Here is a 16525-nt window from a genome sequence, read left to right as displayed (position 1 = left end):
TTTTGAACATTCTCTCCTAAGGGTATGTAATTGAATTTGCAGAATCCCCTAAAAAAGTTTTTTGGTGACAAACATCCTGAAGGACCCTGTCAAAGCTCTGGCGACGAAGTCCCTGATCCAGAAACTGATAGTACAGAGAGTTGTTATGCAAGTGCCACCAGAGGGACTACAACAGGGATTCTACTCCCAAGTATTTCTGGTGGGGAAGTGTTCAGGAAAGTTTCTCCTTAATTATAAAGCCTCTAAACGGATCAGTCCATTCCAAAAAATTTCAGATGGACTTTGTCATTTCAGTCAGAAATCTCTTGATCCAGGATTGTTACATGGCATCAATGGACCTGAGAGATCCATATCTGCATATTCCTTCTCTTCAGTCTTAGAAATTTCTCAGGTTAGCTTTGAGGATGGAGGGGTCAGATTCTTCATTTGCAGTTCAGGGCCCTACCCTTTGGCCTTTCATCCTTTCCACATATGTTTACAAAGGTGTTTGAAGAGGCCCTAACTCCTCTTCATCTTTGGGATTGCAGGGATCCTTTATGTCAACAATCTCCTCTTCTTTGCAACTTTGAAAGAGTATTTGAGTCAGAATTTAGTCTCGCTAGGAACTTTAACTTTATTCATGCCAGGCTTCTGCATTTCAGATCGCTTCAACTTTTTCTTATAAAAGTTTGGGATCACCAAGTGGAGTGTTTGGCTACCTTGGTAAAGATTCCCACCAAAGTAAAAAGAATCCTTTGGTGGAGGAATCAAACCATTTTGTTTCCAATTGAGTTGAGGATAGCTATGGATGCCATTTCCTGGAGCTTTGTAACTCATTTGAAGGAAAAGCTCAGGGAAGCTGATCCAAGACAGAAGCTTCAAAGTCCTCTAATTAGAGAGAATTAAAGGCTATTGCGATGGCCTTATCGGTGTTCTTTCAAGACCTTTTAGGATTGTCATGCAAATTCTCGTGAACTATGCCACGGCAGTGGCATGTTTAAACAAATAGGGGAGCTGATTTTCTGAGCTGAGCAGTCACTCGATTTAGGAAGTGGAATGGTCTCTGCATCCAGGAATTTTCTCTTCGATTGCGAGAGAGTGGGGTCAGCTGCAAGCACATTTTTTTTTGCAACTTGGGAGAATGCGCACACTCCTCTGTTCTAATCTCTAAACAGAGAAGAGGTTTCCCTGGGGACGGATGCTCTGGTGCGTACCTGGAAGTTTCATCTGTGTTATGCCTTTCCTCCATTCCAGTTAATTCCAAAGGGTATTAAAAGGAGGCTATGTCAATCATCCTCGTAGCTCCTTTTTGGCCAAAAGTGGTAAGGTTTTCCACCCTTTCACAGTTGGAGGTCAAACAATATTGACTTCCCCTGGAAGTAGCCAGGTTAACTCTCACAACCTGGTTTTATGAAGAACCGTTCCTGAAGAAAAGGGGGTTTTCAGAGCGTGTGTCAAGTCAAAAGAATCTAAAGCAATCTATAATAATAAAGTTTGTAAAGTATACAATACTTGGTGCAATTATTACAACCGTATCCAGCGGGATTCCTCCTCTATGCTAGAATTTTTACAAGAGGATGTGGACAAGAGTGTGGCAGTCAGTACCCTTAAAAAGGAAGCTTCCCTCCAACCACTTTGCATATTATTTTTTAGATATACTGTTATTCTGTACTTGCCAAATATGCTGCAAAAATCTCCCTGGCTGCATCCATTTTAACTGTGGGCAGCTGAAGCTGCAGCCTCTTCCACTTCCTGGATTTACACACACCGAGGTACACCTCCAGCTCTGCAGCTCTGATTGGCCCTCTTATGACTCCTCCCCCTCCCTTCCTGGCAAACTCTTACAAGAGAGAGAGAGCTTTACATGATGTCATAAGGGGGATCGGGCGTTACCTTTCCCCTGCCTATAAAAGTGATCTTGCTGTGATTTCAACTCTGGGATAACTTTACCAGAGAGCCGGCCTCCTAAGGAGAAAAAATTCATACGTGTATACTAAAGGATACTTCTAAGAATATACTAAGGATATATTACAGCTTTGAGGATTTCTCGCCTTACACGCTGATCTGTAAAAGAGGAGGCATGTGTCTGTGTACAACCACAGATGAACTTTCGCCCCAGTCTGAGGTCCAGAGCGCTCTGGAGCAGGTTTTCATCAAGGATGTCTCTGTCTCTGTACATTGCTGTATTCTTCTTCTTTCCCTCGATCCTGACTAGTCTCAGGACGCATACCACAGTGATGGCTAGGCATGGATTTTCCATTTTCTAAACACAACCATGCACTTTGTCTCTGCTATACCCAGATAACAATTGGTTTATACCCGTCTTGCCTTGGATATGATCCGATGCCCACCAGGCCAGTTCGGTGACTGACATCACCGCTCAATTACCGGATGAAGGTCAGTTCATTCTTTTCTGATGCTAGAGTTGGTCAATTTGATAGAATATGATGCACGTTGAGCTGTTCAGAAGAAGCAGATAAGGAGTCTGTAAAACACGTCAGATTACTGCACACACAAGCATATTTCAAGCTTTTTTATAGATTATCATTTTTGGTCCATTCTTTATATAGTTTTATGCTTTGTATATTTCGGATTTTTTTAAATTTTATTTTTATTGCCCATTGTGTAAGTGCTTACCTCAGAGACGGTGACATATCTGTGAAAGCCCCATCGCCTTATGGGAGAGTGGTGCTCTCTCTAATTTTGCTCTAATAGATGTTGCAATATGTTGTCAACTTGTTCATTCCATGCCTAGAAGACTTGGTGCTGCCCTTACAAATCATGGCGGTCATGCAAAATACTATATGTCAGGGGTTGACAAATTTGCTTGGAATCTAGGAGCCAGCTAAAAAAGTTAGGAGCCAGGTCTGTGACGACGATCTGGACCTGTCCCTGGCCTGACATGGAGACGAGTGAGGGGAAGATAGCCCCCAGCCCCCCACATATGAGATCACCTCCCATTGGACACACCGCTCGAGTGCTAAATGGCTGCTGTGATTGGCCATTTAGCATGATCTGTGATTGGCTGTATCCAAGGGACATGGCCAACACAGGACTTCCCCGATGTGCGCCCATGGCGGCGTGCAGAGGGGACGTGAACAGGAGGATGTCCAGGGACGCCCTCCCGGCAATTGGTGTGCACGCTTTACACATCTTTCGTCTATAGCGTGGGCACGAAGTGGTTATCAAAAGAATGTGACTTCTTTTATTTCCGCCATATTCCCGCTTATTTACTGCCATATCCCCGCTAAGGGTTCGATCAGGTCCGCCTGAAAAACTGACAGGTGAACCTGATCAGAGAGCCCTTGTGAAAGGGGCCAAGCAGGTAGGATTACAAATAATATTTTTTTTTCCCTTAATTAAAATAAATTTTTTTTTACTTTTAAAAAATAAAAGCTATTATTATGAAAAATAAAAATAAAATTATATATATATATTTGTCACCACACTCATCGTTGGTCAAAAGGCGCCAGATGACGCCCGCAACCACTTCCTTCTCTTCACTTTGGGAAGGAAATGGGCGGGCAGTGAAAAACAGGCAGGGCTTTGAAGCTCCATTAGGATTAGTATTATTGGATGGGTTGTAATTTCAACATCCACCACAAGATGGCGCCAGACTACGGAAAGACTTTTGAAGGCCGCAAAGCCGCGGCCTCAATTACTGGCCGGCGCGGCCCGATGCAATCGCGCGGCCGAGTTCGGGGTCCACACGGAGACAGGATACCCCAGCTGTGTTGTGCCAGGACGCGAATTCTAGTCGCAAATGCGACCTGGCGCCTGGGGTTTGTCAAGCCCTGCTATATGTAGTAGTTTTTGTTATGGGGTGTATTCATTTTTGCATCAACTAATTTGAGTAAAACTGAAGATTTTGTAATCCTAAGTCATATTATTAACCTACCTTTCATGTAATGCAGTGGCGGCTGGTGAAGTTTTAGTATGGGGGGGGGGGGGGGTGCAAGACCACGCCCCCATATTTGGCCCCTCCCACTTCTAATAAGCCACACCCCTTATAGAATCCACCCACTCCGTCCCCTGTATTCCACTTGCTTCCACACAGTGTCAGGCTTATGCAGCCCCAGCATCACGGGGCAGAGTATGCAGCCCCAGCATCACGGGGCAGAGTATGCAGCCCCAGCATCACGGGGCAGAGTATGCAGCCCCAGCATCACGGGGCAGAGTATGCAGCCCCAGCATCACGGGGCAGAGTATGCAGCCCCAGCATCACGGGGCAGAGTATATCTGCTATCTGCAACCTGTAAATTGCCCATATCTGCATTTGGGGGGGGGGGGGGGGGGTTGTGCTGATTGGTATGCTGGCGACCACCGATAATGACCCTTTTTTTTTATTTATTTTTTTTATCTTGTTTGGCAGGGGGGGGGGGGGAATTATGCTGCCGAACATTTATTATCTGTGGTCGGCAGCATATCCGGCCCTACCCCCCACAAAATGTAAAAAAAAAAAGGGGGGGTAAAATCGGTGGTCAGCAGCGTTAAACATTTTTTATTATTTTTAAAAAAAATTTTTATTATCGGTGGTCGGCAGCATATCATCCACCAGCCCCCACCCCCCCCCCCCGCTAAACAAGATTTACAAAAAAAGATTGGGTGAAAAAGCTATTCTAGCACTCTCGTTTTGTAAAGCTACAGTAGGTGTACACAGGTGTGAGTCACAGGAGAGCACTTCGTTCTGCACTCCTGCGACCCATGTTCAGCAGACAGTGGGCTAAAATTGCTGTCAGCTGACGCTCGGATGGTCCAGACTGTGGAGAAATCCCAACTTTAATGTTGGGGATCCACCCAGATGCTGCAAAGGCTGAAATGTGCTGCTGAAAACCTGAGCCAGCCACTCTCGCCTCCTCCACAGCCCAGCGTTCTAGTTAACTTTGCTGATCTGAAGTATGAAACATTGTATAATGCCCATTAGGCATAACAATACTTTTTGTAGATTGCTGTTATAACATTCTATTCTGTTTCACTAGGGAAACAAAAATGGCAAGGGAGTCGTCAACTCCTTAATGTCTGGCGCTTTGGCTGGCGCTGTGGCCAAGACAGCAGTTGCTCCACTGGACAGAACCAAAATCATATTCCAAGGTAGGTTCACTTTTGGCAAGCAAAAGCAGAGTACATGGGAATGAACATATACTACATTTTAAAGTTTTGCAAACAAGACATTTTAATACACCCTTTCCTTCTGCCAGCTCCATCTTTGCTGGCTGAGGAAACTGCAGAATCCAACACTCCAGGAGTGTTGATTTCATGGTCCCCTCCTGCATGCTTTAGTGGAACCGACAGCACTAGTGTGAACTATGCCATTGGAAACCATACAACCTACCTTCCATGTGTTTTTGATGCACAACAAAAACGCACTGGACTGCATGTGTTGTGAACTGGCCCTAAATGTGTTCTTTTGTAGCGGGCAAATTTGTTTACACATTGAGTCACTTTGTTTCTTACACCTTGACTTTTTTCCCTAGATTATCACTAAGCTCTACCAACTACACATCCTCTTCCTTCTAAGCCCTTATTTACACCTGAGCGTTCTGTAGTTTGAAACACAAAGCTTCAAAATGCTCTATAAACAAAATTCCATGCCTTTAATTTAATCAAGTGTCTGCAGCTCAGAAGGGTCCACATGCTACTTATTAAGTGGAATTGGGGACGGTTGTGGTCTTGAGCCTGCAGAAACTAGGGTTGTCCAGATGCCGATAGTACTTGTACTCGCGCAAATGCTCCCGGTGCCTAATCCGATACCTGGGAATGAGGTGGCGTTGCTTGCAACCAGAAGTCAGCGAGCGGAGAGCGAGTCCTCAACAGGCTGGCAGCAGTGGAACTATGTAAGCTGGCCCGGGGCAGGGGTGCAGGGCATAGCTGCATGTTCCATCAAAATCGGTGACCGGATCGATCGCATTTGGTACCAGAAGTGACGTTCCGTGTCTCCGTTAGTGGCAAAAGAGATCCTTGGTCTGTATTGTGCCTTGAAAACTGTCACATCGGTAATCTATTTGCGAGTACTTGGGGGGGGGGGGGGTAGAGAAGTATCGGTACTTGTACTCGGTCTTAAAAAAGTGGTATTGGGACACCCCTAGAAAAAACACGTTATGTGCGTTTTTCAGGCACTCCCATAATAAAAGTTTAAGGGGTCAAAAAAAATAAAATATGGTCCTGCCCCAAAGAAGCATACTGGTCCCGTATAGTACTTCACACAAAAATTTCCTCTAAATTGCCTATTCATGCTACGCTCTGGTGTGAATGGGGCTAAGAGAGGCAATCTCATTGGAAGGCATTTGGAAGAGGGTTAGCCATGATGTCTGGTAAAGTTAAGGCACACACAAAGTGAGACTTTCAGCAAATTTTTGACTTCTGCTTCAAACCAGGGGTTGATTTACTAAAACTGGAGAGTGCAAAGTCTGGTGCAGTTGTGCATGGTAACCAATCTGCTTCTAACTCCAGCTTGTTCAGTTATATTTTTACAAAACAGCCTGGAAGCTGATTGGTTTCTATGCACTGTTGCACCAGATTTTGCACTCTCGTTTTAGTAAATCAACCTCGCTGTTCTCTAGGTTATCATGACAACCTCTCAGAAGGCTAAATTCTCTACTCAGATAATATTTATCCGTGTGGCCTTTTACTGTGTAAGTTCAGAGCAGCAGGTAGTGCAGGAATGATGAGGGTTTTTATGGTTTCTGTTAGGCCTCATTCACACTGGCACTGTCGAACTTACATTTGTATGCATTTAGATGGCATTTCTAAAGGCATTAAAATGTATGTAATGATTTTGATGCCACTCACACGGAGTGTTTCCCGGCATTTAGGTGCAGTTAGTTTAGCTGCATTAGGCCTTGTTTACATGGGGTGAATGAATCCATGCCCCAGATGAGGGCTATTTTTACCAGCACAGGGATGCACAGGTGTTCCATGCAGGCAGTTCCATTGCTGTCAATTGAGACGCAATGGCTGCAAGGACACTATCGTGACTCTTGATGTGACATCCGTGCAGATGCATCACCCCAGACACAAAGGAAAACAGAAATGTTTGTGTTCAGGATCTGGAAACTCTACACACAGCTAAGTGAGGCTAAACATGTATAAACATGACTAAAAAGAGCTAAGTGCAGCAACATCAGGCAGGTGATCTGGGAGGAATAAAAGTTGTATATACTTCCCAGATGACTATGCCTTCATTTAGAAAGGCTAAATGCCAGAGTGCTAGTGTCAATGAGGCCTTTAGTATTTTTGCAGAACATTCACGTAGCTAGGACTATTCTGTGTATACAATATAACATTTTAAATTAAGTAATATGATATGCAAAAATCAAAAAATGCTTTTCTTTTAATAATCTTTCTCCTTTTCCCAGTATCTTCAAACAGATTTTCAGCAAAGGTAAGTGCAGATGTTGATGTGGGGTTTTCTTGTTTTATCTATAGCTTTCCTTTATCCTCTCTGGAACCTCTTGATAATTGATACATAATGATAATGCAGAATGAGGCTTGTTATGCTTATTTGTGACTACAGCATATCTGCTTATCTTGAAAGTTTTTGTGGACAGCAATACATGTCTTCTATTGTTATTACAAGAGGGTAAAATACCTAACCATCAACATAAGCTCTCTCATGTAAGCAATACATTGTTATTGCTGGCCCCTATGATTTCCTTTTTTTTTTTTTTTTTTTTTTTTTTCCTGTGATTTGACTTTTATAGCTTTAGCATTGACTTATTTTGGGGGACAAAACTAGATAGTAAATTCTTGTCATCTATACACTGTCCCCTACTGTTTTATCATCCTTAACAAAGTTAAGTTAACAAACCAAATCTTTTACTGATTTGGGGTGCAGTGATTAATGTTTTGGCTCATATACTATTTTATTTGAAAACTTGGCATACCATGGAATTTCCCTTTTTATAAAGGGAACCCGTCCTGAAACAAAATGCTTGGTAGTTGGGCTTTAGAAGCAGTCAGTCATTTCTGCAGAATTTGTTTGCAGCACATGAGCTGATTCACGTTTTCACATGTTTTGCTTCATAGTAAAGGCTAATAGAGGGCATTTCTCTTTTGTTCATTGACTGACACAGCATATTAATCTTGACCTTAGGGTTATATCGCTACCTTTAGGAGAGGACTAGGCAGAACACATAAAAAAACACTGCACCGCCTAGGGGGCGGTCCTACTGGCTATAACCCCTCCCAGCAGCTGTTTTTTTTTTTCTGCCTAGTCTAGAAGGACCTGTCTCCCTGTGGGGACCAGTGGTCCTTGGAATTTTTTCTTTTTTGCTGTTTTTGGTTCCTGCGATCTACAATCAACAGCAGGGCTGGGTGACAGGCTGGGCAATATAGATCCTGGTAGTCTCCCCAGCCTAGCGATTGAGTGCGTGCAGACCTAAGCTACGCGCTGGTTTGGCCGCAACAGGCCCCGTTCTAGTCCAGGGGTGGCTGGTGAGCTATATGCTCTGGGGCACACATATGACCGGGCTACTGCTGTCCGAGTCACAGTGTGCCGTGGCCGACAGCCACCCCGTACTGCTCAGATTATGGGTCTGTCTGTGGAGTGCGTCCAGCAGTCCCTGCAGGAGAGTTAAGTATGGTTCCACCTGTTTAGGCAGGATGGAGCAGCTGGGAATTCCCTGGGAGGTCGATTGGGGGGTCTCTCTCTCCCTTTATTCTCTCTCTGCCTCTTTCCCTCCTCCCCATTCTAAGGGACTGCTGTGTGACTGGGCATAGGGGGTGCGGAGCACCTACCTGGCCGGGGGTCCTCTGGGTGGTCTCTGGGTCCTGGCAGAGGGCTGCGCTGGGAGGTTGGTGGTACGTCCATTTTTTTGGTGTCTTTTTTTGGGTGTCTGTGTGCTGCCATGTGGGGGAATGCTTGCTGCGGGAACCGTGGCCATTTTCTTATGGCTGCAGCCATTTTCTTGGAGTCCGGTGGTCGTTTTCCCAGCGTTTTCAGATGCTTTTTGCTGAGGTGGCCATTTTCTGGTAGCCTCAGGTCTGTTGTGCTCTAGCACTGGGTGGCTGGTTTAGACTGGTACAGCGCAAAAACAGACACGACACACCTTGTGGCAGGCAGAGGAGAGAGCGGACAGCGGCAGCACGGCGCAACGCCTGGGTCAGGGTGGTGAGTCCTGCGGGGGGGCCCCCCAGTCTGTGGCAACTAGGAGGGTGGACATTTGTTGTTGCATGCCTTAGATCCCTAAGGGTGACAGGCGAGCATGGGTCAGCATGGTTTCAGAGGCCGGCTCTTCTTCTCCAGACACCCCTGTTATAGCAACCGGTTCCCCTGCACCTGCGGTGCCTATGGATGCTCTGTCGGCAGTCCTGGAATCATTTGTTGACAGGGTAGAAGCGGCGTGTGGGCGCAAGGGGGGCAAAAATGTCCCCCCCCCCCCGTCTTCTGTGTGGGGAACTCTGATTCAGACTCGGGTGCCGCTGTGGCAGGCGGCCCCTGTTCTAATGTTTCAGAGAATGCGGACTAGGACCATTTGGACAGTGTCAGCGCAGGAAAGAGCTCTAGTAGGAGCACTTATCGCAGCGGTGCCAGATACCTTAAAGATGGAGGATACGGCGGGGGCATCTGCAGAGGCGTTGGTCCCTTTTGGGTCCCACAAGCCAGCCCGCAAGGTGTTTCCTTATTTAACTTATTTTGATAAGTTTATTTACAAGGAATAGGGAAGCCCGCAGCGGGCCTTTTTAGTCCCGAGACGAATGGCGATGCATTACCCCTTTTGAGGAGAGTTTCCTGAAAAAATTGACATCTCTGGTTGTTGACCCCCTGGTATCCAGGTTATAGCGTCCACTTCTTTCAAGGACCCTGCCGACAGAAGGGCCGAGGCGGTTGCCCGGTCCATGTTTACGGTGGTGAGGTCAGCATTGTGGCCGGTTAGCCACGGCCCTGGTGTCACAAACACTTACTGAATAGGCTAACTTGTTGCACCGTGAGTTGGGGCATGGAACTGGTGGGAACTAGTTTTGTCAGGCTACAAGATTAAGTTTCTTTCTTGTCCGCCAGACAGATTTTTTTCCCTCCAATCTTCATCTTCTTCCGACTCGTCGGGAGGCCTTGTTTGGGGCAGTACAGGACTTACTACTGCGGGGGGTGATGGTGTCTGTACCGACGCCTGAAAGCTTATAGGGATTCTACTCCAATCTGTTTGTAGTCCCAAAGAAGAAAGGGGTCTGTCCGGTCCTGGATCTCAAGGCCCTCAATTGCTTCGTGAAGGTGTGAAGGTTCAGGATGGAATCGGTTCGTTCCATGGTCGTTGCACTTCATCAAGGGGATTTCTTGGCGTCTTTGGACTTCAAGGATGCATACTTGCATGTCCCCATATATGTTGGACACCAGAGATTTCTGTGATTTGTGGTTGGGGACGAGCACTACCAATTTGTAGCTGTTCCCTTTGGCCTAGCGACGGTGCCAAGGGTCTTCACCAAGGTGCTGGCCCCAATTCTGGCCTTGCTGAGACAATGAGGGATCGCAATCGTGGGTTACCTGGACGATCTCCTGAAAGCAGCTTCTGCCTCAGAATTAAGGGAGGATGTGGTGATCACCATACAGACTCTGCGGGAGTTTGGTTGGGTGTTGAACCAGAAGCCTGTGTTGGTGCCGACTCAACGCCTGGAGTTCTTGGGGTTGATTCTGGACTCCTCAGAGGTGAGAGTTTTTCTCCCTTCGAACAAGCTGCAGACTCTTAAATCCGCGGTGCAGTTATTAATGTCCCGCAGGTGGCGTTTTTGCATGCGAGTTCTGAGCCTCATGGTAGCTACTTTCGAGGGGGTACCGTATGCTCCATTCCACACTCGAGTCTTGCAGAAAGAGATCCTGTCCAAATGGGACAAATCTTCAACATCCCTCGATTGTCAAATTCGGATGATCCAGCTAGTCAGGGCTTCGCTTCTTTGGTGGCTGAGGTCTCCGGCCCTTCAGACCGGGAAGTCATTCCTTCTTCTTCATCGGACGGTGATCACGACGGATGCTAGTCTAACCGGCTGGGGGTTATTTGGGGCATCCAGTCGGCCCAGGGTTGATGATAAATCTTTCGGGAAGAAGACTTCTGCTCCCTCAGCATAGTGAAAATTACTGAAGCTGGCAGTCCTTGGTCTCTCAGCACCTGGCTTTCAACAACCATGCCATTAAAACCAGCCACGGTAAAGCAGGATGAAGTATCGGACCTCTTCTTTCATCCTGGACGCAGGAAGAATGCCATCTGCCGATCAACGTACTGGCGCTTCAGACGATCAGGCGGGGCCTCTCCAAATGGTCGCAGAGGGCGAAGGGGCGTCCGGTCAGGATCGACGGCGGTGGCGTATGTCAATCATCAAGGAGGGACAAGGAGTTCAGCTGCAGCGCTGGAGGTCTCTCACATCCTACAGTAGGCAGAGCGGCACATGCTGGCTCTATCAGCCGTATACATTCCTGGAGTAGAAAACTGTCAGGCGGACTACCTCAGTCAGCAGTTGCTGGACCAGGAGGAATGGTCACTGCATCCAGAAGTTTTTCAGCTCATTTGCCTAAGGTGAGGCGTGCCGGATGTGGCTCTCCTATCGTCTCGGCTCAATCGGAAGGTACAGAGGTTTGTGGCCAGGTCAAAAGATCCCTGGGCGGACACATCAGACGCGTTGGTGGCCCCATGGGGGCATTATCGGCTGGTTTATGCTTATCCCCCTCTCAGACTCCTCCGTCGTCTGCTACGCAGCGTGGAGGCCAAGGGGATTTCGGTGATTCTGATTGCCCCAGATTGGCCTCAACATCCTTGGTACGCCAACATAGTATAAATGGTGGCAGATGTTCCGGGGGGACCTGCTGTCGCAAGGTCTGATACTTCATCCTGCTTTACCGTGGCTGGTTTTAACGGCATGGCTGTTGAAAGCCAGGTGCTGAGAGACCGAGGACTGTCAGCTTCAGTAATTTTCACTATGCTGAGGGAGCGCAAGTCTTCTTCCCGGAAGATTCATCATCGCACGTGGAAGGCCTACATCTCCATGTGTGGGGAGATGGGGTGGCGGCCACGTATATATTCAGTTTCCAGGATCCTGCTGTTTTTGCAGCGAGGAGTGGATCAGAAACTTGCATTAAGCACCATTAAGGGGCTATCTCTTTTCAGCGACCGTTGGTGACTCACTCATTGGTGTGTATGTTTGTTCAGGGGGTTCCGCATGTGGCCCCTCCGGTATGACCGCCACTGCCTCCATGGGATTTGAATCTGGTGCTCTTGGTGCTTCAGAGGCTGCTGTTTGAAAACATTAGGGAGATCCCTTTATTAACACTATCTCAGAAAGTATTCTTTCTAGTGGCTATTATGTCTGCAAGGTGGTTTTCTGAGTTGCCAGCCTTGTCATGCAAGTCTCCCTACTTGATCCTCTAAAAGGATAAGGCATTGCTGTGTCCGCAGCCTTCTTTTCTTCCAAAGGTTGTTTCGGCCTTTCATCTAAATGAGGATATTTGTGCTCCCGTCCTTATATCCTCAGCCATCGCATCCCATGGAAGTCTCTTTACATTCTTTGAATGTGGTCTGGGCTCTGCGAGTGTATCTGTCTGCTACGGCTCCTTTCCAGAGGTCAGACTCTCTGTTTGTATCGGGGGCTGGTCCGAAGAAGAGCCTGGCGGTCTCGTCAGCCACCGTTTCTCGGTAGATCAGACAGACTGTGGTTCAGGCTTATGCCATAAGGGGGCGGGCGCCTCCCTTCCCTGTTAAGGCACTTTCTACCAGGCCAATTGGTGCCTCCTGGGCTTACCGACATCAAGCATCCGTTTCCCAGGTGTGTAAGGTGGCAACTTGGTCTTCCATTCACACTTTCACTAAATTTTCTAAGGTTGATGTGGGCGCATCTTCGGATGTGTGCTTCGGCCGCAAGGTTTTGCAGGTGGCCGTTTTGAGGTTGGGACCCCTCTGAGGAGGAGTTTTTTGTTATGGGTGGAGTTTTTCTTTCTGTTCCCACCCCTGCTTGGGGACGTCCCTAAGGTCAAGATTAAGGTGCTGTGTCCGTCAATGAACGAAAGAGAAAATAGGATTTTTGTACTCGCCGTAAAATCCTTTTGTCTGATGTTCATTGATAGACACAGAACCCACCCCCTCCGATTTGTTTGTACTGCTTTTTGACAAACTGAGCTGCTGGGAGCGAGTGAGGGGTTATAGCCAGTAGGACCACCCCCTGGGCGGTGCTGTGTTCTTTTTATGTGTTCTGCCTAGTACTCTCCTAAAGGTGGCGATATAACCCTAAGGTCAAGATTAAGGTGCTGTGTCCGTCAATGAACATCAGAGAAAAGGATTTTACGGCGAGTACAAAAATCCTATTTTTACTGTGATTTGCTGTTTAGAACATAATATATTTAAACTGTCTAACTGCAATTTGTTAAAAATACATAATATAGACATGGACTGAATAGTCATTACTGCTTAGAACATTTTAGTTGTTGTTTTTGCTCTCAGGGAGAAAGGAAAAAATGAGTGAAAAACAAGGACAGTGGGAAAAGACTAGAGAGACCAATTTAGTGTAGTTTTATAGGCCCTGCTCACATGGGGCAATCAGCTCTGCGCTCCATGCAGGGCCGTCTGTTGTGTGCCTCCCTTTGCTGGAATCCCATTGTTGTAATGCAGGTGGGTGCGGGTCCCCCAACTCGCCCTGTTTACATTTGGAGACCCGCATGTCATATCTACTGACATGTCCTTGCAGCTACATGTCCCAGTAGACATCAATGGGACAATAGCACGAGGATGCATGCAACACCTGTGCATCCATGCCAGGAAAAGACAGCCCTGCACTGGGCACGGAGCAAGTCGACCTTTGTGAATGGGCCTTAACTCGTGTATGGAGATAGTCAAGCTTAGTAATATGTTGGTGAAAAAAAGGGCAGATTGCTTACATCTGGGTAGGTTGCACTTGTTGAATATGTGTCTCCTGGTAGACCTTTAACCTTGATAGTGATCTCATACAGTGTATTGGGGGAACCAAACCTTTGTCCTTGTGGGACTTTGTGTGGGATGGGTGATTAAATTGTCAGGGAAGTTTTTTTAAAAATCCATCAGCTCTGTGTTGCAGAGGCCGCTAGCATTAATGTTTCGAAGAGATTTCACATCTTCAGAAAAAGTCCCTTAATAAAAAAATATTAATGACGAGGAACAAAAATAGTGGTGTCTTGTGCAGATGATCAAGTGTACTGTATATGTATACATATAGAGAAACGGAAAAACATACCATACAGTAAACTCCAGTAGATGCAGAGTTCAAATTCATAATTGCTGCCTCTAAGTTAAAGCAGAAAGGGAGCAGAACTTTATCTCTGCTTCAATAGTCCAATGTCCCTCGCCAACAAGTTCAACCCGGCTTATTTTTGGTGCCGGGCTATGGGTGCCTTCAGTGGCTGTTGCAGGATGATGTCAATCTTGTGCATGCACAGGAGTGCAGTCATCCCAACACAGCTTGTGTAACTCCAGTGTACATTCCAGAGAGGATTGCAATGCTTCATTGCATGTCTCTCGTGCAATAAAGCACCTGCCTGCTTGCAGTTTTTGAAAACTGGGCATTGATTCTGCATTTAAGGCCTCATTTACATTGATTTACTACAGCATTCTCCCATCTGAGGGCTGTGTTACCCTACATGGGGATACACAGGTGTTCCATGCATCTCCATATAGGCAGTCCCATTGATGTCATGGGATGCAGGGGCTGCATGGACACAGCCACTACTCCCAGTTTGACATTCGTGCGAGTGCATAGCTGAATGCAGACAGTGTGTGTTGAGGACCGTGCACCAGCACCCACACAGATGTCAAATTGGGAGTAGTGGCTGTGTCATGCAGCCACTCCATCCCATGACATCAGTGGGACTGCTGACACAGATGCACAGAACACCTGTGCATCCCTGTGAAAGTAAACACAGCCCTTGCATGGGCATACACTGTAGTGAATGTGGTCCTAAGCCCTGTATACACGGGCTAAATATTTGCAGATTTAACAAAAAACTGCTGTAATTTGGACCGTGTGTACGCCAGCCTGTTCAACAGAAGCCAGCCAAACACCAGCTTCTGTCGAAAAGCCATTGGCAGAGAGCACTGACTGGTGTGTTCTGGCAGGGGGCAATTGTCCTGTTAGAACACAATAGCGTAGCGAGGAATTCGCTGTACTAAAATCGGGTAGTTTTAAAATTGGCTCCTCCTCTTCTTCCCTTTTTTTTTTTTTTTTTTTGTTTTTTTTTTTGTTCAGTCCACTTGGTTGAATAAAAAAAAACTGCCTGTGTGTACCTAGCATAAGAGTGGATTCTGATCAAGTAAAGGTAGGTTGCTTGCATCTTGCATATGCTAATGATCATTGTGGTTTAGATACTAATGTGATAGGAGGCTTTTGTGTGGGTACAGTATACAATTGAGACTTTGCATATAGAAGTGTAGCAGCAAGTTGCAGGGACATTGTGGTATTTTAATGTATCTACTCTACATGGCTGTACTGATATTTGCTCTATGTGACTGACTGTTTATCCCTTTCTCATTTCTGTTTAAAGAATAAAAAATAAAAAAACTCAGGGTGGTTGTTAAAGTTTAACTTCTTCCCTCCAGGAAGCTTACAAGTTAATCTACCGCACCTACCTCAATGAGGGTTTCCTGAGCCTATGGAGGGGCAATTCTGCAACCATGGTGCGTGTTATCCCATATGCAGCCATACAGTTTTGTGCACACGAACAGTACAAAAAATTACTTGGAAGCTACTATGGCTTTCGAGGAGCGTAAGTATTTTTCTGTTTTGTCAAAATACTGAATATGTTCTGTAAATTTGGTGTTTCTCTATGCACTTCATTCTGAGGACATGATCACAGTTTGCTGCTGTGTTGTACGGTTAAGTTATGGTTTGGACTTGTCAAGCTAAAATGCAAGCATCTGCTTTGTGGTTCTGTAGTTGGTTTCTTGTTATCACCTCTGTCACTGTTGGTAGATTGTTAGCAAGATAATGTAAGGCATGTTATCTCCTTGCCTGCATGCTAAACATAACCATGACCAACCAGAACTGCATAGTATTTTTATACATGGTCTTAAAGAAAGCTGACATGGCTTTTACTGGATCACTTTCAGGTTCTGTGGAAGCCCTTGCCTGGAAGTATTGCACTGTTTTTCTGGTCCCAGCAATGTACCTTGACATTTATTAAAGGGAAAGTAAATAAGTTTAGAAATATTTTATTTCTTTATTACTTTTTTTTATTAGTAGTAATAGTAGCACTATGTTTTTAATCAGGAATATATGAAATATGCAGGGAACGCACAGGACTTGCTGCGTAGCACACCTTATAGCAATCGCGCTGTGTTCATCTTCTGCGTGTGTCAATTAAAAGTTAACAACACCCCAAAAGCAGGTTGCAGAACACAGTACATTTGCTATAATCGCTAAAATTCCAGTGCGACAAGAAAAAAAAAAAGTGCCTGCGTTTTTTTTTTCATGTAGATACGGTACAATTTGAGCCTTACAAAATGATGGGGTCAAATTGCACCACACAGAATTGCATGTAATTTGCCAAGGAATGTGCTGCGTTTCCTGTGCAAATCACATGCTATGTGACCCCTCGCATAAA

General features: G+C 46.0%; 1 protein-coding gene across 2 annotated transcripts in view; it reads left to right on the top strand.

Annotated features, from left to right (window-relative positions):
• The window catches only part of SLC25A42 (solute carrier family 25 member 42), a 105713-nt gene that overhangs the window by 46933 nt on the left and 42255 nt on the right, over positions 1 to 16525 (top strand). For both annotated transcript variants that reach the window (XM_077475466.1, XM_077475467.1), the window contains exons 3-5: positions 4959 to 5070; positions 7335 to 7360; positions 15522 to 15688. In XM_077475466.1, the coding sequence (XP_077331592.1) occupies positions 4959 to 5070; positions 7335 to 7360; positions 15522 to 15688 (305 nt within the window). The remainder of the gene's footprint in view (positions 1 to 4958; positions 5071 to 7334; positions 7361 to 15521; positions 15689 to 16525) is intronic.

Source organism: Lithobates pipiens, unplaced genomic scaffold, assembly GCF_037356315.1.
Source record: "Lithobates pipiens isolate NorthernLeopardFrog02 unplaced genomic scaffold, aLitPip1_a1.2 Scaffold_13, whole genome shotgun sequence".
Lineage (NCBI taxonomy): Eukaryota > Metazoa > Chordata > Amphibia > Anura > Ranidae > Lithobates > Lithobates pipiens.
Note: the sequence above shows the minus strand (reverse complement) of the source record. Positions and strands in the feature narration are given on the sequence as shown.